Consider the following 24372-nt stretch of genomic DNA (forward strand, 5'->3'; position numbering starts at 1 on the left):
TGTCCAAGGGGTTAAAGTGTCCCCGTCCTGCCAAAGTTTTCCTCCTAATCACTTGATTCAAAGCTGCTGGTAGTGGAAAGTAGCTTCAATGGGTTCCCTTTCAAAATCTGGGGGAATTTCCAAGTTTCCCTTGCCTCGTGATTGGTGGACTGGAAGGCGTGCCTACTCCCCCAGGCATGTGAGAGAGGCTGTCTTTAATGTGTCTGGAGTCCTGACCCCAACTGATAATAAAAGCAGTGTGTGGACTCGTTTCCAAAGATGGTCACCATCAGTTCTTCCGCTCCTTGCCTGCCTGAGCCACACCTCCACCCCGCGTCTATTCTGCTACCCCTTGCATCGGGGCTGGCCTGAGCCTGCACGAGAATATGACAGAGTGATGTCGTGCCATACATAAGCCTGACCTTTAAGAGGACTGGCAATTTCCACTTCCTTCTTCTCGGAACTCCAGCCACCGTGCTGTGAGGAAGCCCAGGCAGCTGCAGGGTGAGGCCTGGGTAGAGAACTGAGGTGCCCCAACTCCTGCCCCAACTCCTGGCCCCCGACACCTGTCCCGACTGCATTCCCAGCCCATATCCAGCATCCACTTGCAAGACACGTGAGTGAGCCATCTTAGAGGTGGATCCCCCGGGTGCAGTTGAGCTGCCCTGTGGATACTTCTCAAAAACAGAGACGAGCCGTTCCTTCTGAGCCCTGGTCAAACTGCAAAATCATGTGCAAACAAATGATTGCTGCTTTAAACCTCTGAGTTTGGAGGGGTTTGTTACACAGCACTAGCTCGCTGACACATGCAGCCGCCATTATTGAGCACCTACCCCGTGCCCGCAGGCACTGTGCTAAGTGTTCTGCAGATACTACCTTGTTAGCTTCTCACATCAGCCTCATTAGAGAAGGACTCATTAGAGAATGATTTCTAGATGAGGAAGCCAAGGCTTGGGGAAATTGAATGACCCCGGGTCAGGGCACACAGCTAGCGAGTAAGGAGCTGGCTGATGCCAAAGATCTGGCATACACGTGTGAAGAGTCCAGCTCCTGGCACGAAACTCTGTGCAATCTTTCAGGCCTGGCCATAGATTGTTACAGGGGTTTTACATGCAGGCCTCCGGGGGGACACTGCCTCTTACGCATAGCTGCGTTTCCAGCCCAGACACCTCCACATGATGCCTCTATCCTGGGGGCTGTCAACCGGAGCCTTCCCCAGTACCTTCGCCAAGGACTCCTTATTGGGAGCTGCAGGGAGACGCTGCTCTGACTCAGTACTTTTCCACTGCTAGGCCTTACCCACTCTCTTTACCCTCAACACACACGCACAAGTCCAGAAAACAGCAAGAGAGTCGTGTTGCAGGTTCCCTCAGTGTTGAGATGAGTCCCCATCTGCAACACTCCTGTCTCCTGCCTGGTGCTGTCCCATGGGGAAATGGGACACTGGGGGAGCTGGCACTTTCTCCTCTTGCTTATTTCATCCCAGTAAGTGATTACAGGCTTGACCGTTACTCTCATTTTGGCTTGTACTTTTTTAATGGCCTGCTGTGACACATGGCAGCCAGCTTCTGACAACCTGCTCGACCCACTTCTTTCAGAGCACTCGTAGCAAGACCCTCCCAGGGTCCAGCTCTTCCCCGGACTGGCCTTGGCGTCCATGCCCCAGGCTGCCTGGCACCCCAGCTAGTCTCCACTGCTCCCTATATCCTGCACCCCCTAGTTCCAGGGTCACATCTTTTGCAATCTGACTCCAACTACTTGCGACAAAGCTCCCATTGTGACCTCCAGAAAAGAATCCCTATTTTTGCTTCAGAACATCAGAACTTGTAATAGTGATGAGCGTGGCCAGTATTTCCTGAATGTGGGATAAGGTCTAGGCTGTGTTTTACCACTGTGATCTCATAAAATGAGTTCATACACACTGTGCTTAGAACAGTATTTTCTAAGCATACTGTTCAGAACAGAACCTAGACATAGTAAGGGCTCAATAAATGGTAGCTATTTCCACCCAAGGGTACTACACTTGTACTCTCTCAAGTAGGTACTCTCATTCATCACTCCTATTTTGGAATTGAGAAAACTGGGGCCCCGGAATGGTTGAGACAATGAGTAATAAGTGGTGGAGCGGACCTTTCCACGAGGCAGCGCTGCCTCTCGGGCCTGTTGTGCCAACTCTACTGAATAAGAAACACAGTTCACAAAGGCCGTCTCTTTGAAAGACTTCCATCAGAATACATAGTTTAAAACGTAGAAGGTTTCGCCCTGGCTGGTGTGGCTCAGTGGATTGAGTACCAGCCTGTGAACTGAAAGGTCACTGATTTGATTCCCAGTCAGGGCACATGCCTGAGTTGCAGGCCAGGTCCCCAGTTGGGGACATGTGAGAGGCAACGGATTAGTGTTTCTTTCCTTCTCTTCCCCTGTCCTTAAAAATAAATTAAATCTGGACTTCTGGCCAAGATGAAGGCATAGGTGGAAACACTGTGCCTCCTCGCACAACCAAGTTTAAGGACAACAAAGTTTTAGTAACAAAAACGCAACCAAAACACAGAAAATTGAACTGTACGGAAGTCCGACAACAACTAACCGTTCAGCCAGACTGGTAAGAGGGGCAGAGTCGGTGGCTGGCGGAGCAGGGTCGGGCTGGAAAAATCATTCGGTCTGACCAACCCAGGAGTGGAGGTGGAGGTAGTCAGTGGATCCCAGGCATGGGGTGGCAATGGGCGGACCCAGTGAGGGCGTGGGGCGGCTGGTAACCGTGGTCATACATTCGCGTGCAGATAAACCAGGATAAGGAGCGAGCAGTGAGACAGACAGCACAGGCTAGGGCCCCAGCAACGGGAAGCCAAGCCTAAAAGCACTGATTGGAAAAACTTTTGGGGTCGAGGTGCCAGGAGAAGCTCCCAGGTTCACAGAGAGTTTGTTGGAGAGACCCACAGGGTCCTGGAGGGTGCACGAGCCCACACACCTGGAAGCTGGCACCAGGGGGCCCCGGTTTGCTTGCAGGAAGCAGCAGAAGGGACTGAGGTCCGAGAGAGAGCGTGCAACAAGTGCCATTGCCCTTCTCTGACCCCGTCCCCACATACAGTGTCACAACCCAGCTTCTGGGTTGCCCTGCCCTGATGAACACCAAAGGCTCCGCCCCTCACTCATAACAGGCACAAACAGAACAAAACATTTTGGCTCAAGAAGAATAGCTCAGTCCTGGCTGGTGTGGCTCAGTGGATTGAGCGCGGGCCTGTGAAGCAAAGGGTCGCTGGTTCTATTCCCGGTCGGGGCACATGCCTGGGTTGCAGGCCAGGTCCCCAGTGGGGGACACATGACAGGCAACCACACATTGATGTATCTCTCCCATTCTTTCTCCTTCCCATTTAAAAATAAATGAATAAAATATTTTTTAAAAAAGAAGAACAGCTCAAAGCCCCAGAGCCAATACTTCTAAGCGACCAAGAGATAGCCAACCTATCAGATGCACAGTTCAAAACACTGGTGATCAGGATGCTCACAGAATTGGTTGATTTTAGTCACAAATTAGATGAACAAATGAAGGCTAAACTAATTGAAATGAAGGGAAATGCACAGGAAACCAATAGTGATGGAAAGGAAACTGGGACTCAAATCAAGGGGGTGGACCAGAAGGAAGGAAGAAATGACCAAACAGGAAAAAGTGAAGTTACAAGAATTCAAAAAAGTGAGGAGAGGCTTAGGAACTTCCAGGACATTTTTAAATGTTCCAACATCTGAATTATAGGGGTACCAGAAGGGGAAGAGGAAGAGCGACAAGTGGAAAACTTATTTGAACAAATAATAAAGGAGAACTTCCCCAGTCTGGCAAAGGAAATAGACTTCCAGGAAATCCAGGAAGCTCAGAGAGTCCCAAAGAAGGTGGACCCAAGAAGGAACACACCAAGGCACATCATAATTACATTAACCAAGATGAAAATGAAGGAGAGAATCCTAGAAGCAGCAAGAGATAAGGGGACAGTCACCTACAAAGGAGTACCCATCAGACTGTCAGCGGATTTCTCAAAAGAGACCTTACAGGCAAGAAGGGGCTGGAAAGAAGTATTCCAAGTCATGAAATCCAAAGACCTACAGCCAAGATTGCTTTATCCAGCAAAACTTTCATTTAGAATGGAAGGACAGATAAAGTGCTTCTCAGATAAGGTAAAGTTCAAGGAGTTCATCATCATCAAGCCCTTATTGTATGAAATGTTAGAGGGACTTATCTAAGAAAAAGAAGATAAAAATATGAACAGGGAAAGGATAGCAAACTCACAGTTATTAATAACCACACCTAAAACAAAAGCAAACTAAGAGGACAGCTAGATCAGAAATGAAGCCACAGAAATGGAGAACACATGGAGGGTTACAACAGGGGAGTGGGAGGAGGAGAAGGGGGGAGAAGGTACAGAAAGTAAGTAGCATAGATAGTAGGTAGAAAATTGATAGGGGGAGGGCAAGAATAGTATGGGAAATATAGAATGTAAAGAACTTGTGACACATGGCCCTGGCTGGTGTAGCTCAGTGGATTGAGCACGGGCCTGAGAAGCAAAGGGTCGCTGGTTCGATTCCCAGTCAGGGCACATGCCTGGGTTGCAGGCCAGATCCCCAGTAGGGGACGCATGAGAGGAAACCACACATTGATGTTTCTCTCCTACTCTTTCTCCTTCCTTCCCCTCTCTCTAAAAAATAAAATATTTTTTTAAAAAAAGAACCCTGACACATGGACATAAACTAAAGGGGGGAATGGTGGGGGAGGCGTGTGCAGGGTGAAGGGGAATGAAGGGGGGGTAATGGGACAACTGTAATGGCATAATAAAATATATTAAAAAGAAAAATAAATAAATAAATAAAGTAAAAATATAGAAGGTTTCAATGCTTGAAGTAGCAAGCTTCAGTGGCTTAGAGGTATTTTCTACTAACCTTTGTTAGTAGAAACCAAAATTCAACTGAGTAAATTTGAAGATCTACTTGGTTTTAGTGATTCATGAGTAGCCTAACCCATCTAGCAACTAGAAGGGTGCCCCAAGGGGCGGTACAAAATGGAAGGTTTTTATAGGAAGAAGGGTGAGGGGCAAGGGAGAATGTGTTTTTCTATTAACAAAAAAAAAGAGAAAGGATTATTTTTAGACCAGAACATCTCTCGGGGGGAGTGGATATCAGGCAGAACGCCTCTTCTTTCTGTGGGGTGGTGTGGGGAACAGAGTGGGCCCAGGTGGCAGATTATTTTACTGGTGCTTGACCAGAAAATTCTAGACTAAGATTACATTTCCGGGAGAGATTAAAGTTGCAATTAGATCAGGTATTAAATGTAGGTTTGGTATCATGGGCTTTTAGCACAAGTGACACCATTTGGGGCCTGGAATTATTCCTTTTAACAATATAAAACTCCACATTTCAGAAAGAACTCCAAAAAATCATCCCTCTACCAGTGACAGTTCTCCACCAGTACCACTAAGGTGTGTGGGTTTAATTCTGTTAATTCACCCTTTTCACTCTTAATATAAATAAGTCCAAAGCCTGCAGTGAATAGGCGAGGTCAGTGATCCCTTTCAGGGGCCAAGAACAATAACAAAACTGTCTTCTAGACCTCCTCCTTCGACCTAGAAACTCTTCTTCAAGGTCAGGCTCAAATTACTTCTAGCTAATCTCACTTCTGCAGGCTGCAAGGTGAAAGTAATTAAGAGTTCAGAGAAATCGTTGAGAGAATGGGCCACCCCAGGACATAAGGTAGCTGTATGACCTTAGTCAAATTGTTTAACCCCTCTGATCCTTAGTGTTCTCATCTGCAAACTGAGTCCAATACTAGTACCTAATTCATGGGACTGTTACAAGGAGTCAACGAGGTAATGCTTATAAGGCCTGGACAGAGTCCTTATGATTACTAATGACCAGAGAGAGTGATAAGTATGTCCCGGAAGGCTGGGACCCCTCCAGAATGAAGACCAATCTTAGACGAGAATCTCTGCTTGGAGAACCTCCTGAGAACCAGCCCTCTCTGGGGCACGGTCCCCATTCCAGCTGTTTAACTCTTCCAGTCCCTGAGCCAAAAAGTTCCTGACCTTCAGGACGGACCAGAATCACCCACAGAGCTTGTTTACTACACATATTCTTAGAGCTGTCTGTTCAGGAGTCTTTTCCAGGTTTGGGGTGAAGCCAAGGGTAGGGTATGTTAGACCAACACCCCAGGTAATTCTATTCAGAGACCAAAACACTGCCTTAGACTGGGAATAGGCAGTTTTTTCTATAAAGAGCCAGAGAGTAAATACTTTGGCTTTGTGGGCCAAAGGTCTCTGTCACAACTGCTTGACTATGCTACTGTAGCACAAAAGCAGCCAAAGACACTAAGTAAATGAAGGGCTGTGACTCCATTCCAGTAAAACTTTATTACAGAGACGGGGCCAGATCGGCCCTGTGGGCCACGGTGTGCCAGCGTCTGCTAGCCACCAGCCCGTCTCTCTTCTATGTATAACCAATAAAGACACAGACGGGGGTATAAAAAAGTGGTATTTCTTTAATTTAAAATTATGACCGGGAAAGAACCAGTCAGTTTAAGTGATCTAGGCTTCCTTGTTCTATGTATTCAATCGGAACAGACACAGTATCGGCTCAGATTGCCAACCCCAGAGAAAAACCACATCACATCGAAAATCCTCAGAAAGCACCTGCAGTCACGCTGCTGGGGCCATCACGGCCCTCGGAGGGAGATGCGCCCAGGTTGCTGGGGACTGCTACATTCCAGCCATGCTGACAAGAGCCTTTTTTTCAGCCACCCAACCCCCTTGCAGGCCTGCTTTCTCTCCATTGCTCTATAGCTGATCCTGCACATGTCCTCCACAGACAGATCCGTGGCTCGGGAGTCACCTCCCAACTGTCTTTGGGGGCATCTTTCTATGACTGCAACAATGGAGCTGAGCAGTTCTAAATGCACGTGCCCAGAAGGGCAGCACCTTCTTTGTTTAGCTGAGATCTGGAGCCTTGAGCCGTACCCATCGGTCAGTCACGTGTGGTCAAGGAACCAGCAGCAAACTTGGGACACAATCTGACAGGTGCAAGAGTCTCGGTAATCAAGTCAACCAGGTTCGCTCTGAAAACGGAACAGACCAACGCCATCCGGGTAAACTCCCCTCAAACCAGAGAAAGCATCAGGACAGAACAGGGAACACCACCTCTCAGGACTCCAAGGTCTGTGGGCTCTCCTGCAGCACAGAAATCAAAGGTCCCACTTCTTAGGTCGGTGTTGTCCCCACCGCAGACATTTAGGGCCAGCCAGACCTGCAGATCCACCCGGCCAGCCAGTGGGGTTCTCTACAGAACTCAAGGCTCTGAATAACGTGTGAACGTTGCACAGGTTGTGATGCGGAGCAGGCTTTTTCTTTTTTTTCTCTCCAGATTCCAAAATGTGCAATCAGTAGAGAAGAAAGGAGGAAGGGTGTGGCCGGAGTGGCCCTTGGAGAACCTGGAGGCCTTCCCAGGAGGGGTTTGTGGACAGAATAAATACAATTGGCTTGAAGCAAGGCTTCTGGAAGGAGCTGAAGCCCACTGCAGTGGGGCAACAAGGTCCACACTGGCTTGCTTTCTCTAAAATGTACAGCACCCAAAGCCTGGGGCTTGACCTGAGTCAAAAGCTGATGGGACAAGCCACTAAAGGGCTGCCCGGGGACGCAGTGGAAGATCAGGTGGCGGCCAAGCCCCCCGCCCCCACCACGCACGGCATTCCCGCACCCAGCGAGCCATATCCTCAGTGTATCACAGAGGCAGCCCAGGGCACTCCAAGTGCCCCTGCTGTGTGCGGAGTGAGGAGGAAAGGGTCCTGACATTGAATAGAGTCCCCTGAGAACGGAGGCGCAGTGAGGGGAAAAGAGACGGGTTTCTCCTCAGGCCCAGTCACTCTGCCCCCCACGGGAGGAAGGAGATACCACCATGCTACTTCCAGCACCACTGACATAATCTTACTCAAAAGGTGGCTCTTGGCGGTGGGGCATTCAGCACAGACACCCCTCCCCTTGCTGTGTGGCTGCGTGATGATTCCCCAGGGAGAGCCTTCCTTACGAGTGCCCTGACTGAGGCTGGGTCATGGCACAAGCCCTGGCTCACGACAACACGTTCAGTCGCCAGCGCCTGACTCGTCTTCAGGTTCTTGACAAGGCAGCTGAATGGTGGGGTTAGAGGGCTTGGGTTCCAGGGTCCCAGCAAGTTCTTCTTCCCAGTCTCCTTTCTTTCTCAAAAACAGTGGACCTCCTCAATGTCTATTCAAGAGGGAGCTGTCCATGTGGCGGGCCCTAGCCGAAGGCCAGTCACAGAACCCACTTACAAGACCATGGTCATGTCACCCAATCAGAGCAGAGGGCTGGCTCAAAGCCTGCCCTCACTGGATGATGCTGTCTGGCTGCCCATTCTGGGCCATCTGTCCAGGGTCCGAGGCGGGGGCAGGGCTGGGCGTGTTGCTCTGCAGGTAGCGGCGGAAATCTTTGATCATGGGCCGGAGGACCTGGATGAGGACACTCAGGGCCGCCTGGGTACCCTCCATGGCCTGAGCCTGGCGCTCCTGGGCGCAGGCCTGCACCTCCTGCGAGCGGCGGATCATCTGCAGCAGGTCGTTCTGCTGCTCCAGGTGCTGGGCGATCTCCTTCACGTGCAGATTGGTGACGCGCTGCTCCTGGATCAGCTTGGCCGAGTTGAGGGCGATGCGGCTCTTGAGAGCCTGTGGCTTGACTGAGGGGTCCGCGTGCTGGGTGATCATCTCCACAGGGGCCTCCGCCGGCAGGGGTGGGGGGGCCTCTGCCGTGCAGTACTCGACCACTCCCTCTTCCAGTGTGTGATAGGTGGTCTCTGTGGGGACTGTGGAAGAGCAAAGGCAGTGGCAGGTCACTTTCTAGAAAGAGCAAACCTGGCCAGTGGTATGGGGAGGGAGACCTTAAGACCCACGCTGGGGAATTCAAGCCTCCTATGCTTTATTCACGCACCTGACTAAATCTAGCCTCTGAGGAGTTTTAGAATCTTATTCTCCTTGGTAACCAAAGGGTCAGTCCCAGATTTGGCAAAAGCAAAGATGCTAATAATAATACTAGCCCAAAATCTGGAGCCTGTGCCAGGCACTGTGCTCAGTAAGCCCTTTCCACTCATTGGCTTGACGGATCCTCACAGCACCGAAGGGTAGGTCCTGTCATGTTCATTTTCAGAAATGAGGAAACGAAATGACTTTCAGAAACACGGAGTGACTTGCCTAAGGTCACACAGCTTTTTTCAGCAGGTGCAGGAAGCAGACCCAGGTCTCCCCAGTGCCAGACCACAGTGCTCAACACAACTCAACACCACTCCACGGGGCTGCTTCTGGCTAACAAAGGCAGGGCCACATGCTCCCCGTGGTGCCAGTACACGGCAGGCCCCTATCTGCAGGAGCTGTTTGTGGCTACACTGGTCCTACCTCCTTCAGTGTCTTTTTGACTGGTGGTCTCATTTAGCCAAGCAGAAAAGGGTGGGGACAGGGGTGGCAAAGTGCCCAATAAATGCTTCCCTGTCTCCTTGATCACTGGTCAATGGAATACCTAAAGGTCCTTCCTGTTCCCGAACTGGCCTAAATCGATTTAGGCCAGTGTTGGGTCCCCTGTCTCACCTCAATATCCTTGAGAAACATGGCACCGCAGGGGATGCCACTCACACCCAATTCACCAAAGCCCCGCCGAGAATCAATGATCGGTACAGCTCATAACCCAGCCCAAAGAAGCAGTTAAACAGATACCGATGAAAACCCTTATCTGACCCCAAAAGTTCAACCCAAGCCAGCTCCATTGCTATTCAGTTGAGAACCTTTGAAGGGATTCTCGGTGGGCTGGTGAGCCTCCCTGCATAGGGAGTCCTCTCCACCCTTCAATGCACAATCATTGTGAGTCCCCATCCCAACCAAGAAGGTCCCTTTCTCTTCTGAGTTCTTAGGTTCTCCCAACTGACAGTGCAGTTACTCATTTACGTCTTATCTGTCCTATTAGACTATAACCGGCCTCTGTCTTAGACAGCGTGGTAAGCTGTCCCAGTGCCAAGCACAGGGTCTGGCACAGAGTAAGTGCTACTGTTTAATGAACGAATGAATGAGATTAATACCAGGAACCATGAGGCTCCTCAACTGCGTCTCATGAATGTTGGCCACACTGAAAACCCCAAATGTCTCTGTCCGGAATCCACGTCTAACTTGGGCATTCCCATTCCCATCTATCCATTCATTCAACAGATATATCCTGCCTGCTATTATGTGCCAGGCCCTGTGCTAAATCCTTTAGGGTTATGAACATGGTCTCTGCCTTCAAGGACTATGCAGTTCAGTCATGGAAATGAATGGTGGCAAAACATATTTGAGAGCAATCCAGCTCATCAGAAGTGCTGAGGGAGGCCCAAAGAGAACAAGTTCACTTCTGTCCGGGGAACTCTTGGAAGGCCTCATGGTCTTCCAAGACTCCCATCTGACTTTTGACCTTTTATAGCCAACCTTCCCCAGGCTGCCCCATTTTTTGCTGTCCCTTCCCATTTATGTACGCTGGACTGGGCAGGAGAGGTCACTCACTCTGTGTCAGGGTGACTGTGGCTGCGGCTGCAGTAGCTGGGGGTCCGAGGGCCACAGGGTGGATCTCTGTGGTACTGGGCAGGCTGATGATGGTGGCCTCGCCCAGCAGATTGCAGATGCGCTGTTGCATGGGGGTGAGCAGTACCGGGGCTACAGCCGGGCCACCGCCACTACTGCTACCACCTGTCCCTGGCCCACCAGCTCCATCTTCCTCAGTGGGCCCTGGGGCCTCACCACCCTCCACAGCCGCCCGGACTTGGGCGACCTTGCGACGGACCTCGGTCTTGAGGTCAGACCACTTCTTCTTGACCTCAGGCAGCTCTCTGCGGCAGGTGGCCACAGCGTTAACCCTTCTCAGGATGCTATGCCAGGCCGCGCTCTTGGCAGCCAGAGGGACCCCGGCGTTGAAGTGGTTCACCAGCAGGTGCTTCTTCAGTTCCAGCTCCTCCACGATGATCTCCACCTCTCGCTCGGAGAAGTTCATCTTCCTCTTCTTGGCTGGGACGGCCATGGCCTCTCCCTACCCCTTCTTTTTGAAGAAATTACAATCCCTTCAACCGTCCAATTCCCCTTCTGTTCTTCTTCAGCCTCTCCCCTCAACCACCCCCCAACACGAGATAGGCTGGGCTAGCCCAAGGCCAGGCTCCAGGTCTTTGGTAACCCCCCTTGTTACGCAAAGTGCGTAGGGCCCAGCGCTGACCTGCCCAGCCGCTGCCAGCCAGCTGCGTAATGGCTTCCTGAATCTGCCTCTTCCGCCGGGGTGTGCGGAGATCCGCCCACTTCCCCTCTTCCCGCCTCCCAGCACTTCACCAGGAGAACCCGCCCTCCCAGTTGGTCGCGATTCAGTATCAAGTCGCTCACTGGTTCTTTTGACCAGTCGCTCAGCTACAGAGCACGCCCACTTACGGGAATTGGCCTCATTGTTGGTCTAAAGGCGTGTCTGTCACTACAGAGCGCTCCGCCCACTGGGTCTTTATTAACTTCCAGTGAAAAATCGTTGTTGTTCAATCATCGGTATTACTATTACGCTATTAAATTCAGCTATTCTACTGGTGGTATAGGGAATTAGATGATCAAAACCTGGCCTCCTGATGATGCCTAGTGCTTTCGGCTCGAGCCGTTAGCCAACTAATTTTTAATTCCACCCGCAGGCACAAACTGGTTTGAGCTGCAGCTCACAATTACTCCTCACACAACTCCTATTTTCCCACTGAAGACTACGACCTCTCCGTACACGACCTCTCCTCCCATCCTTACGATTCTGAAGTCTAAACAGAATTACTCAATGGAAACTGGACACGGGGCCTTCCTCCTGCCCATCATATAACTTCTGCCTATAGCGGCGTGATTTTCTCTCTTCGGCCAGACTCAGCCAATCCCCACCTCTCTCCGTTTGAATCGGCCCCAGGCAGAGCCGGAATCGCCCGGCTCTCTCCATTGACCCTAGTAGTCCGGGAAGATATGGGCAGTCCTTGAGGAGGTTCCGCCCCTCTGGGTGGTGGTCCGGGCCTGTGACTGGTCAGCGGCGAGCCTAAGGGCGTGGCCATAAAAGGCGGGGCGGTGGGCGGAGCTCCCGGAAACTACCCCTCCCGCCAGTTTGCCGGCAACTCGGAATCCGCGCTCGCCGTCCGAGGATACCCGCGTGTCTTCCGCGTTCTCCTCGCCGCCCGGCGCCCCTGCCTCGCGCCCGATGGTGAGCAGTGTGTTGTGCCGCTGCGTGGCTTCCTCGCCGCCGGACGCCGCCGCCGCCGCCTCATCCGCCTCATCACCGGCGTCTGTAGACCCGTGCGGCGGCGCCGTCTGCGGGGGCCCGGACCACCGGCTGCGCCTGTGGAGCCTCTTCCAGACGCTCGATGTCAATCGCGACGGCAGCTTGTGTGTCAACGACCTGGCTGTGGGACTGCGACGCCTGGGACTGCACCGCACCGAGGGCGAGCTCCGGGTAGGCGGCGCGCACAGTCCGCGCGGGTGGGGAGGTGTCCCCCTTCGCGTCCCCGAGTACAGGAAGGTTCGAGTGACAGTTCTGGGCCGCAAGGTGACAGGTCTGAACGGCCTGGGTTCTTGGGCTGTCCCCTGGAGCGTGGCAGGTCTGCTGGACAGCCTCTTGGGCTGGGTGGGACCCCCCAAGTAACAGATGAGTACTCTATTCAAGTGCTGGTGGGAGTGGAGCTCCTTTTTGACCTCTGTGGACGCTTGGGTCAGGGGGAAAGGCTCTTCGTGGGCACAAGTGGGCACCCTCCAAGCCTTCTGATGAAAAAAAGTCCCTTCCTGCTCCAGCTTTCCCCAAAGTTGAAGGTCAGGTATAAGAAGTCTGCCTTTCCCCACCTCCCGACGCGAGGGCCAAGCTTGATGCACCCCGTACCCACCACTACTGGGTTCATCCATCCTCTCCCAGCGGCGCCCCCTCCGTTCCCGTCTGGTTTCCATGCCAGCCTGTGGGCCCTGATCTGGTTCCTCTCAGAAGCATGTGGGAGTTAGAAAAATGGGAACTGGGGTTTTCGGCAAGTCTGTGACAGGTGTGGGTGGTGAGGAGTGACAGGTCTCCTGGTGTAGGCTCAGCCCTGTAGATATGCCTGCCCAGAAGATGGGGTTATGATCCCTTGCAGGGTTGCAGGTCATAAAGAATCTAGGGGGAAATACTTCCTAACGCCAAAGTGTTATGCACCGAGGAGGGGCTATCTTACTCTTGTTTGGGAGTGGGCTCTGAGGGGGGAGTGGGCTCTGAGGGGGACGCAGGGGACGGAGGAAGGCCATCTCTGGGCCTGCCAGGGAAGAGAAGTGCTGTCCTTTCTTTATAAGAATCTCAAACAGGGGCTGTTTCTTCCCCTTCTCTCATGGTATGTTTTTCCATCTGACTTGGGAGCTGTAGCTTCCCTTTCCTGAGCATTTCATGTGCTTGTGGCCTAGCCTGATTTACAGCCTGGAGGGGACTGCTGAGGACTTTACCTAGTAACGTGTTTCTCTTCTAGGTCTGGTCCCTTTGTACACACAACAAGTAGAGAATCTCACAGCCAAGTGTGGAAAAAATCTGGTAAAATGCCAGAGAGTTACCATAGGCCAAATCTTTGGTCGGGTAGGTGCACATAAGGTGTTTTTAACTCACGTCCAAGATGTCTTGGATTAACATCCAAGGTATTTAACCTACTTACGATCTGCTTAGGAAGAAGACCAAGGGTAACCCTATGCAAAATAGAGCCATCGGGTTAAATCCAAGAGGTTTAGGGACAAATTTTAAAAAATTTAAGTAAGTTTTACACAAAATGGCCGTGGGAGCTCAATATGTTCCCACATATACCTGATGAATGAATCCCTTGGAAAGACAGCATGGTTAAATTCCGAGAGTCTGTTATGCCTTATGGGCTCAGGGAGCCATGGGCCCAGGTTTACCTTCCTACTTCTATGAACCTGCCTGCTTTGCATGTGCTGCCAGGCACATCAAGGGCATCCGGCTGCGGGAGTTTGCTCAGTATTTATCCCACGCCCAGTGCCTCCCCTAGGGTCACCATGTTCCTGCAGTTCACGGCACATCTGATATTGGTCCTAATCCATTTTTTTTGGCAGCAGATTTCTAAGGGCAAATAAGGAGAAAGCTGCCGTTCTCCTTTCCAGTGTTGAGAGAAGGCTTTTTGATGAACCAAAATCAGCTCTGAAGGCTTGTCAGTGGGTGATAGGTGAACCCAAGCCACGTGACTGCCTAGCCCCTGGTCACATTGTCTCTGAAATTTGTTGACTCCATGACTGATCTAAGATCTACAAAACAGATCTTTTTTATTCCTTTGGTGTGTGGATTTAGTATGGACTGTAGTTCTACAACTCTTAAGAGCTTTTGAGTAAGTTAAATTATACAGCTTTAAGAATGGGAGTGATCCATTTAATCGTTTGTTACCTGTAGAAGAGTACAAGTCAGTCTTCTGGCGAATAGTTAAAGTATTGTATTAAGAGAGAGAGCCTGCTCTGTTGTAAATAACCGGGCAACAGGAAGGCACCCTGCCTCAAGAACCCCCATACCACTTCCTGTTTAAAAAGTATCACAAGAGCGGTGCTACAGTTTTGCAGAACTAGCAAAGCCAAAAGAGCATTGGGGAGCCCTTTTCTCTAGAAGTGTGTCATCTGCCATGGGAATAGGCGTTGAAAAATACCTCATCAAACTTTGGCAGCTGCTTCATGTGACCCTCAGGACCAGCCGGTCTGAAATGCTAGGGTTTGCTCAGGAATCAGCTCTGAAGGCTTGTCAGTGGGTGATGGGTGAACCCAAGCCACGTGACTGTCAAAGCCTCTTGCTAGCTTGCAACAGATTGGGTCAAGTTTTCTTGAGAAATGAACTAATTTTTTGGCACCTGCCTTTTTATATTTTCCCCCTCCTGAAAGAAATTGGAACTGTCTAGGAAAAATTACTTAAAGCGGAAGTGGGCAGAAAAACAAATGGCAGCCAGCCAGGGAAATTTTCTTTGTAAAGGACTTGTGAGCAAGGAGCCGGACCTGGGACAAAAGAAGGGAAGGGTTTACTAAAGAAAGAAAAAAGATGACGACAGCGGTAGTGACTTTGGGAAGTGAGGCTTCATTCAGCTGGAGCTAATTATAGCATTTCTATTTAAGGCGTTCTCATGTGACCAAACAAAATCTTTGTCTTAAAAACAAATTTAAAATAAAGGTTATAACTCAGACAGCCAATTAGAGGAAGAATGCAAGCTGGGTCAAAGGTCAACAGTTGTTCCTATGGCTGAGGCTTGTGGGGCTGCCCTAAGGGGCTGAGCGAGGATTCTAGAAGATGGTGTGATTTGCTAATTTAATTTAGAGACTTGCGTGTGTACCAGCTAGTTTAAGCCTCACAATAACTTTGTGAAATAGGCAAGACTGGGATTTCAGCCCATTGTACAGAGGAAGGAACAGAGGTTCAAAAAGAATATAAAGCAACCTCAAAACTCATTTGATCAGTAAGGAATCAGACCAGAGGAAGGATTGGAACCAACTTCGGATTTGGGCTCCACTCCGCTATACCTACCCCATCATTTCTGCGGGACGTGATGACTGTTCATACCTGGGCTTTTGGGAGAACTAGAGAAAGATGAGGAGAAACCAGTTTAGAGAGCCACGTCTATTTTTCCTGAAATAGGTCTCAAGATTATCCAGAGTTGTCCTGTCAAAGAGTGAGGATCCACCAGGCCCTCATTTCTCCTTGACCTGAGCAGTGCCCATGAGGCAACCTCTATTGACTCGAAATAATTGAGTAGAAGATCAGTAAGGTCAACTTGGTGTTGCTTAATCAGACAGCACTGTTAAACTCTGCACCTTTAAGTGTGTGGCCATTTGGGGGGAAGCTGGACGTAGATAAGACAGTCTACAGAAAAAAAAGTCTTTTTTTCATAGAAAAGGGATAGATGTCATTTGATATAATATAATGACCCATTAGAAAAAGAAAAATGCTGTTTGCAGCTTGGATTGCTGTGTTATGCTGTTGCAATATTGATTCCTAGCTCAAAGTAATAATCATCAAGATATGATTTTCTTTTTTGCCCTGGCTAGTGTGGCTCAGTGGATTTGAGTGCCAGCCTGTGAACCAAAAGGTCGTGGGGTCGATTCCCCATCAGGATGCTCATCTGGGTTGTGGGCCAGGTCCCCAGTTGGGGGCAACCGTTGGATGTTTCTCTCACACGAGAATATTTCTCTCCCTCTCTTTCTCCCTCCCTTCCCCTCTGTCTGAAAATAAATAAATAAAATCTTTAAAAAGAAAGGTATGGTTTTTTTTAAAAGGAAGATTAGAAAAAACTACTTGATATTTGGAAAGGTGGGGTCAAGTCCCTGATCCTAAGACAAGGTAAAAAAGCAGGCTGTAGCCTGAGCAGGTTTCAGTCCTTTGATGTTGAACAGTCATCAGTTGTTGAAGGCCCACAGAAACCACAGGGGAGTGAGAAACAAATATTTTGCTGGTATTGATTTCCAGTCCAGCTGAGTACATCCGCAGGTTGAAGTCAGTGAACAATGCTGATGCAAATTTGGCAGAACCAGGGAATTTGGTTGCAGGGCGTCCTGGCTAGCCTCCCACCCCGTGTGGGGAGCATTCTTCTTGGGGTGTACCCTTCGTGGATAGCCCGCCAGCCCATTCCACGTGGACTTAGTTGGAGTCACTGTGAGTACTTTCTCATGTCAGATTGAAGTCTGTCTGCTTGTATCTGCTTCCCATTTGCCCGAGTCCAAAAGTGATCAAAGGGCCCTTTAAGTATCTGAAAACTATCTTGTCTTCCTATATATAGTCTGCTGTTAGAAAAACAGTGGGTTGCCCTGGCTGGTGTGGCTCAGTGGACTGAGCGCTGGTCTGGGAACCAAAAGGTCTCTGGTTTGATTCCCAGTCAGAACATATACTTGGGTTGCAGGCCAGATCGCCAGTCAGGGGCATGTGAGAGGCAACAGATCAATGTATCTCTCGCAAATTGATGTTTCTCTCCCTCTCTTTCTCTCTCCTTTTGCCACTTTCTAAAAATAAATAAATAAAAATTTTAAAAGACTGGGTTTTATCATGCCCTCCTCACAGGATGAGCTGTCCACACCTTTTATATTCTCTCATCTGAGGCAGTGTATCGAGGGAGTTAAGAGAACAGACCTTCCTTGGAAACACTACACTAAGTAAAAGGAGCCAGTCACAAAAAGCCATGCATAATATGATCCCCTTACATGAAATTCCAGGATATGGAAACCTAGAGATACAGACTAGATTAGTAGTTGCCTCAGCCTGGGAAGGGAGGGGAAGGGAGAGCTGGGAAGCGGAGGGTTTGGGGTTTCTTTCTGAGGTTCTGAGGATGCTCTAAAGTCGACCTGCGATGGTTGTGCACATCCCGGAAGGGAAACCACTCTGCCCTTCTTCTGCTGGGGGCTATAGTGTGGCCGCCTCAGCCTGACTTCTCCCCCACTGCTGCACTCACTGGAGTCACAGTGGGCTCCAGCCATTGCCCCTGTCCTTCCCCCAGCCTGCCTCCCCCACTCATCCCAGCACACCTACCTTCACGTGTCCCCACGCGTGGATCTTTCAGGTTTGTTTCCGTGTGGAGCAGGGGATCCTTGCCGAGCTTTAGTTTTCTGACTCGTAAGTGTAAGGAGAGAAATGATGAAGTCTCCTCATTCCACCATGATGCTGATGTCACCCCCACAACTTTGTAAAAAAAAAAAAACAGCACATACGATACAGACTCTGTGGCATAAACCTGGGTTCGAATGTTGTTTCTGCCACTCGCTAGCCATGTGACCTGAGCGAGTAACTCAACCTCTCTGAGTCTGTCTCCTTATCTGAAGTTCGGTACTGCATCGGTTTGTGGTGGGGATTAAATTAGGTGAAGTAAATAGAGAGCCTGGTACAGCGTCTGACACTTAAGCGTTTAACACGAAATGACTTTTTCCTCCATTGAGTCTTTGAAAATAAGAAGCCCAGAATTGGTCGTGATCATCTGCATTTTTCCTGGGTTGCTCAGGTGAGAAGTGGAACAGAAGGAAGTAGAAAGTCTGGGGGTGTCAGCAGTGACAGCTGTGTCACACCCAGGCAGAGACCTGCCAGTCTCCTGGCAGCTGAGTGCCTTCAGCAGTTTGGGGGGGAGGGATGTAGGTTGCAGAGACCCTGGGACCTATGGACATTAGGAAAAATTAAAAAGAGGCTTTGGGAACCACAGGCTTTGGTCCAGATACGGCCAAGTGCAAGAACCACACACACCACATACAACCAGTTCCCCAAAATGGCACAGAAACGGCAGCGAGAAACCCCGATCACAAAGACGCGAATTTAGCCAAGTTCCTGAGGAACGTGCACTTTGCCAAGAAGCCCAACAAGAAGGGCCTGAAGCATTGCAGGCCAACAGCGCCAAGGCCCTGGGTGCTTGTGCCCAGGCTGGTGAGGTCCTCGTAAGCCCAAGGGGGTCAAGCCCAGGATCCCAAAGGGAAGCTGCCACAAGCTCAATTGACTTGCCTACACTGCTCACCCCAAGCTTGGGAAATATGCTCCTGCCAGCATAGCCAAGGTCTCAAGTTCTGCCTCCAAAGGCCAAGGCCAAGGCTCAAACCAAGCCCCAGGCTGCAGCTCCCGCTCAGGCTCCCAAGGTTGCCCAGGCCACCACGAAGGCTCCACAGTAGAGGCCGCTGCCTGCATGGGGTTGGTGTCCTCCTGTGCTATTTGTAGAAAAAAACCTGAGGCAGAGTGTCAAAAAAAGAAAGGAAAACCTCCCAGTGGCAGGAGGTTTCTTATAAGTTATTAAAGTGGTAGTCACTTTACATGTCACAGTGTCTTTGGCCCAAAGGTTTCACTGTATGGAAATGGGCCATGGGTGGTCTTTGCCCAAATACAGAGTTCACTTGGAAGTTGTGAAAATGGAGCTTCTAGTAGAACTTAGTTAAAATCCTTGGAGGTCATCCCACTCACTGCATTATTTTGGAGAAGTGGGGCCGAGGCTTAGGGCCAGGTTGGTTGGAGGCAAAGCCAGTAGGAGGGGACACTGGAAGGGCAGGTACACCCTTCCTAAGTGTGGGGTCTAAAAGATGCAAAACAATACCTAAAAGAAAGGCTTTGTTTTGAAGTAAATAAATGAATAACAAAGGTAGGACACAAGAAGCTTATCTGCTTTCAACCCATAAGCACGTCTTTTCTGGAAGCTTGAATTACACGGGGGTCAAAGGGGAAATGAGCTAGTGGCTATTCCCGACTCTGTGGAAATTCCTCATCCCATCAACTCCAGGCCTCAGGCCGATTTCCCCCAGGCCCCCCTTTGTGCCTCTGAGTCTGCCGTGCGGCTCTAAAACACAAAGAACCAACCACTTACACTGTGTGAGAAAGCGGGCAAAGACCACAGAAAGGCCAGTGGTGGTTGGGGGGTGGCGTGGGAAGTGGGCAGAGTGAAGGTGGGTCAGGTCACCAAGAATAAGCACAGACTGTTAAATCCTTGTGTGTAGGTCTGACACAATTGACCTGTAGGTCAAAGCCAGCCTGCTTCGGTGTCCACCTTCATCAACCTGTTGTTGACCTTTCCCTCTCCTCACACATGAAACTCTGCCGTCATCTCTGGTTAATGCCTTGGGACTGAGCTGGAATCCGCAGGATGTTAGAACTGGAAAAGTTCCCAAGGTGTGCAGTCCACTCCCCATGTTTTACTTCCCAAGATTAAATTACATCACCGTTGCACTCCTTAGTGGTGCATTCATAGACACAATAAACATTTTTTCCTTTTTAAAATTTATTTATTTATTTAATATTTATTTATTTATTTATTTATCTTTAGAGGGGAAGGGAGGGAAATATCAACATATGGTTGCCACTCGTGTGTCCCCTGCCAGGAATTGGCCTGCAACCTAGGCATGTGCCCTGACTGGGAATCAAACCATGATCCTCTGGTTCGCAGGCCCGCGCTCAATCCACTGAGCTACACCAGCCAGGGCTTTTTCCCTTTTTAAAAAAGATTTTATTTATTTATTTTAGACAGAGGGGAAGGGAGGGAGAGAGGAAGAGAAACATCAATGTGTGGTTGCCTCTAGCACGCCCCCTACTGGGGACCTGGCCTGCAGCCCAGGCATATGCCCTGACTGGGAATCAAACTGGCACCTCTTTGGTTCACAGGCCTGCACTTAATCCGCTGAGCCACACCAGCCAGGGCTCCCTTTTTTATTCACATCTTGAGCATATTCTTTGTGCTAGAGTCTCGTTAATGTATAGAAAAAGCAAAGCTAGTATCTGGTAAATAGTTTTATAGCTAAAGAAAGCCTTTCCTGACTTGTTCCTAAGAGCTGGCTTGGTTTAAACCAGTTATTCATACATTTACGGCTCCTGGCCGCCCTTTGAACCCTGAAGGCAGCTGTGGGGTGGGTCCCCTACCCCTGTCCCGCCCTTGCCTCTACTGTCTTCCTTTAGTGCAGAGCAAGCTGCTGCTGAGAGTTTGCACTCATTTGGGCCATCTCAGTTTTAGTGTATGATTCTAAAATCACTTGTAAGAAACTAAAAACATGTAGCGTTGCTTTAATAAGTCTGCTGGTTTGCCTTTTCCTATAGGAGAAGGGAAGGCACGAGTGAGATAAAGCAGCCACAGTAAGCAGGCTGAACATGGGCAGGTGGTGTGGTTCCCACCAGTCAATTTGGGATCGGTTGAAAATTTTCTGAGAACTAGGACTTCCACCAAGATGGAGGCATAGGTGGAAACACGGTGCCTTCTCCCACAACCAAGTTTGAATACAACAAAGTGTTTAGTAAACAAAGATGCAGCCAAAGAACAGAAAATCGAACTATACAGAAGTCCGACAACAACGAACCTTTCAACCGGACCGATAAACCAGCAGAGGAGTAAGCAGTGAGACAGACCGTGCAGGCCCCAGCGGTGAACCCAGTGAGGGCGCAAGGCAGCAGACTGACCACGCATGCACGCGCAGTGGGCTGGGCCATGCAGGGCCCAGCGCAGGAGGCAGCAGAGGGGACCGCCCTTGCTCCCCTTTGACCCCGCCCCCACGTACAGCGTCACAACCCAGCGACTGAGTTGCCCTGCTCTGGTGGACACCTAGGGCTCCGCTCCTCATACATAACAGGCGCAAACAGACCAAAACATGGCTCAAGAAGAACTTAAAGCCCCAGATCCAATAACTCTAAGCAACAAAGAAATAGGGAACCTCTCAGATGCACAGTTCAAAACACTGGTGATCAGGATGCTCACAGAACTGGTTGATTTTAGTCACAAATTAGAGGAACATATGAAGGCTAAACTAATTGAAATGAAGGGAAATGCACAGGAAACCAACAGTGATAGAAAGGAAACTGGAACTCAAATCAAGGGAGTGGATCAGAAGGAAGGAAGAAATGACCAAACAGAAAAATGTGAAGAAACAAGAATTCAAAAAAATGAGGAGAGGCTTAGGAACCTCCAGGACATCTTTAAATGTTCCAACATCCGAATTATAGGGGTACCAGAAGGGGAAGAGGAAGAGCAGCAGATTGAAAACCTATTTGAACAAATAATGAAGGAAAACTTCCCCAATTTGGCAAAGGAAATAAACTTCCAGGAAATCCAGGAAGCTCAGAGAGTGCCAAAGAAGTTGGACCCAAGAAGGAACACACCAAGGCACATCATAATTACATTAGCCAAGATTAAAATGAAGGAGAGAATCCTAGAAGCAGCAAGAGATAAGGGGACAGTCACCAATAAGGGAGTTCCCATCAGACTGTCAGCCGATTTCTCAAAAGAGACCTTCCAGGCAAGAAGGGGCTAGAAAGAAGTATTCCAAGTCATGAAATCCAAAGACCTACATCCAAGATTGCTCTATCCAGCAAAGCTTTCATTTAGAATGGAAGGGCAGATAAAGTGCTTCTCAGATAAGGTCAAGTTCAAGGAGTTCATCATCACCAAGCCCTTATTATATGAAATGTTAAAGGGATTTATCTAAGAAAAAGAAGATAAAAAATATGAACAGTGAAAGGACAGCAAACTCACAGTTATTAACAACCACACCTAAAACAAAAGCAAACCAAGAGGACAGCTAGATCAGGAGCGGAACCATAGAAATGGATATCACATGGAGAGTTAGCAACAGGGGAGTGGGAGGAGGAGAAGGCGGGAGAAGATACAGAAAATAAGTAGTATAGATAGTAGGTAAAAAATAGATAGGGGGGAGGGCAAGAATAGTAGGGGAAATATAGAATCTAAAGAACTTGAGACACGTGGTCATAAACTAAAGGGGGGAATGGTGGGGGAGGGGTGTGCAGGGTAAAGGGGAATGAAGGGGGAGAATAGAACAACTGTAATGGTATAATCAATAAAATATATTAAAAAAATAAAAATAAATTTTAAAAAATTTTTCTGATCATTTTAGGTGACTGCGTTTTTTATGCCAGCCTCAACACCATATTCTTCCCCTGCCTCTTACACTTGGCACGTGTGTGATCTGAGGGAGGATCATGGTCTTATAAAAGCAGAAAAAGGAGAGATTTTACCGTGTCTCTAGGTGGTCTCTTGCTTCTGCAGAACTTCGCTTCACATGTTTTTTTAAATTAATTAATTTATTTGATAAATAAAGATTTTATTTATGTTTAGAGGGGAAGGAAAGAACAGGAGAGAGATATCAATGTATGGTTGCTTCTCACGCGTCCCCTGCTGGGGGCTGGCCTGCAACCCAGGAATGTGCCCTGACTGGGAATCAAACCAAGATCGTCTCTTTCGAAGGCCCACACTCAATCCACTGAGCTATACCAACCAGGTCACTTCACATGTTATAACTCAAAATCCTGCACTTAACCCAACTAAAACTAGGTTAATTTTGTACACTTCTAGTTTCTTTTAGATAAAAGGACATCTTTGTTAGTAGGCATTGACCTTGAACTTCGGACCATGCTGGGACTGGCTTTTCACCAGGAGTAAACAGAAGCCATCCAAGAGACCGTTTTCTCTGTAACACACTTCTCTTTCTCTTCCACATTCACAGTTTTCTTCGGGGAGTTTGTGCCAAAGCTAGAATTTCTGGTTTTAATTCCTAAAACAAATAGATTAAGAGGATTTCAGGGTGTGTCGGGAGAGTGTCATCCCGATGTGCCCACATTCACGTTTAATCCCTGGTCAGGGCACATGTTTGAGTCTACCAGTGGGTACGTGGATAAGTGGGGCAAAGGGTTGATGTTTCTCTCTTTTTCCCTCTCCCTTCCTCTCTCTCTCTCTCTAATAAATGGCTGGGCTGGGGTGGGGCGGTGGAGGAAACAAACCAGGAAAAAAAAGATTAAAGGGATTTCACCTTTTCTTATCATGGCAGTTATCTTCGATACCTTGGTTGCCTATGCGCCAAATGACCCGAGTGCTTGGCTCCTCTCCATTGTCCAATCGGGGCTGAGTCATGGGCAGAAGGGTGTCCCGTAGTCCGTCCTCCCACCCTGAAACCCAGCTGAAGTAGGGGCTGCAAGGGGCTGGCTCATAGCATCAGCTGATTCACGTGGGGGCGGCAGGGGTGGGGTGGGGGAGTTACCTGCTGCAGCTGTGCCTCTGAAAGAGTAAATCGCTGCCCTATATCAGTTCTAAGAGCTCCTTCAGACTCTTGTCCCTATACTGTCCTAAAAGAATTTAGGAAACAGATACCTTCTTGGACATATTCAAGTTGGCGTGCACAAATTTGTGTCATAAGTTTAAGAGCGGCAGAGATATAATTACTGGCATATGGTACATCTGCTTTAGATGTTTTCATCAGTTTTGGTTCTGGTTTTGGTTTTGCTCAAAACCTTAGTTTGCAGATTTGACTCATTCAATTTATATGAAAATGTCCTCTGTGGAACCTGATTTGCCCAGCCAGCCTTCACTTTCAAGTCAGTCTGCCTCTCTGTCAAATAAAATCTGGCTTCATTTCTCAATATAAAAAAAGATGGCCGTCCCTTTGACAGCATGTCTTCTGAAAATAATTCTAAGACAGGTGGGGTGTAAGTAGTGAAACTGGTAGACCTGAGACGCTGAGCGCTGCCCTGGAGGGAGTCGTGGGAGAGCTTTCTGCCTTGTTGTATAAGATGCCCTGGGATGCTCTGGGGCCACTTACACCTGGGCAGCTCCTCAGGGTGAGTTGGAATGGGTTCCCGCTGGGAAAGGGGGAAGAGAAACATTGATGTGAGATAGAAACATCAACTGGTCGCCTCTCTTATGCTCCCCAACTGGAACCAAACCTGCACCCTAAGTGCTGTATGCGCCTGACCGGGAATTGAACCCGAGACCTTTTGGTTTTCGGGAAGATGCTCCCACCAAGTGATCCACACTGGCCCAGGTTCATTTCTGTTATTTTTTTATTGGATCTTATCTTTTTGGTTCCTGGGTATTTTTGTATTCCTATAAATGTTCTTGAGCTTTATTCTGGGATGC

The 24372-nt window shown here is 49.2% G+C and overlaps 2 protein-coding genes across 3 annotated transcripts in view; one reads left to right on the forward strand and one right to left on the reverse strand.

The window, feature by feature from the left end:
- Positions 1–6750: 6750 nt before the first annotated feature.
- Positions 6751–11300, reverse strand: NAIF1 (nuclear apoptosis inducing factor 1). Its single transcript, XM_037036806.1, has 2 exons — positions 10538–11300; positions 6751–8820 (listed from the first exon to the last, which is right to left on the reverse strand). The coding sequence occupies exons 1-2, from the start codon at positions 11046–11048 to the stop codon at positions 8348–8350; spliced, it is 984 nt and encodes a 327-aa protein (XP_036892701.1). The 5' UTR covers positions 11049–11300; the 3' UTR covers positions 6751–8347.
- Positions 11301–12126: 826 nt separating this feature from the next.
- The window catches only part of SLC25A25 (solute carrier family 25 member 25), a 33881-nt gene continuing 21635 nt past the window's right edge, over positions 12127–24372 (forward strand). For both annotated transcript variants that reach the window (XM_037036799.1, XM_037036801.1), the window contains exon 1: positions 12127–12479. In XM_037036799.1, coding sequence (XP_036892694.1) covers positions 12228–12479 — 252 coding nt within the window. In that variant the 5' untranslated portion in view covers positions 12127–12227. The remainder of the gene's footprint in view (positions 12480–24372) is intronic.

This window comes from Sturnira hondurensis, unplaced genomic scaffold (genome assembly GCF_014824575.4).
Source record: "Sturnira hondurensis isolate 20B ecotype Veracruz unplaced genomic scaffold, ASM1482457v3 Scaffold0022908, whole genome shotgun sequence".
Lineage (NCBI taxonomy): Eukaryota > Metazoa > Chordata > Mammalia > Chiroptera > Phyllostomidae > Sturnira > Sturnira hondurensis.

Excerpts from the sequence above, each read along its gene's own strand:
- NAIF1 (XM_037036806.1), bottom strand. The coding sequence starts at position 11,048 with ATGGCCGTCCCAGCCAAGAAGAGGAAGATGAACTTCTCCGAGCGAGAG. Across the intron at positions 8,821-10,537 it reads CACAGTCACCCTGACACAGA|TCCCCACAGAGACCACCTAT; the intron begins GTGAGTGACCTC and ends GCTCTTCCACAG.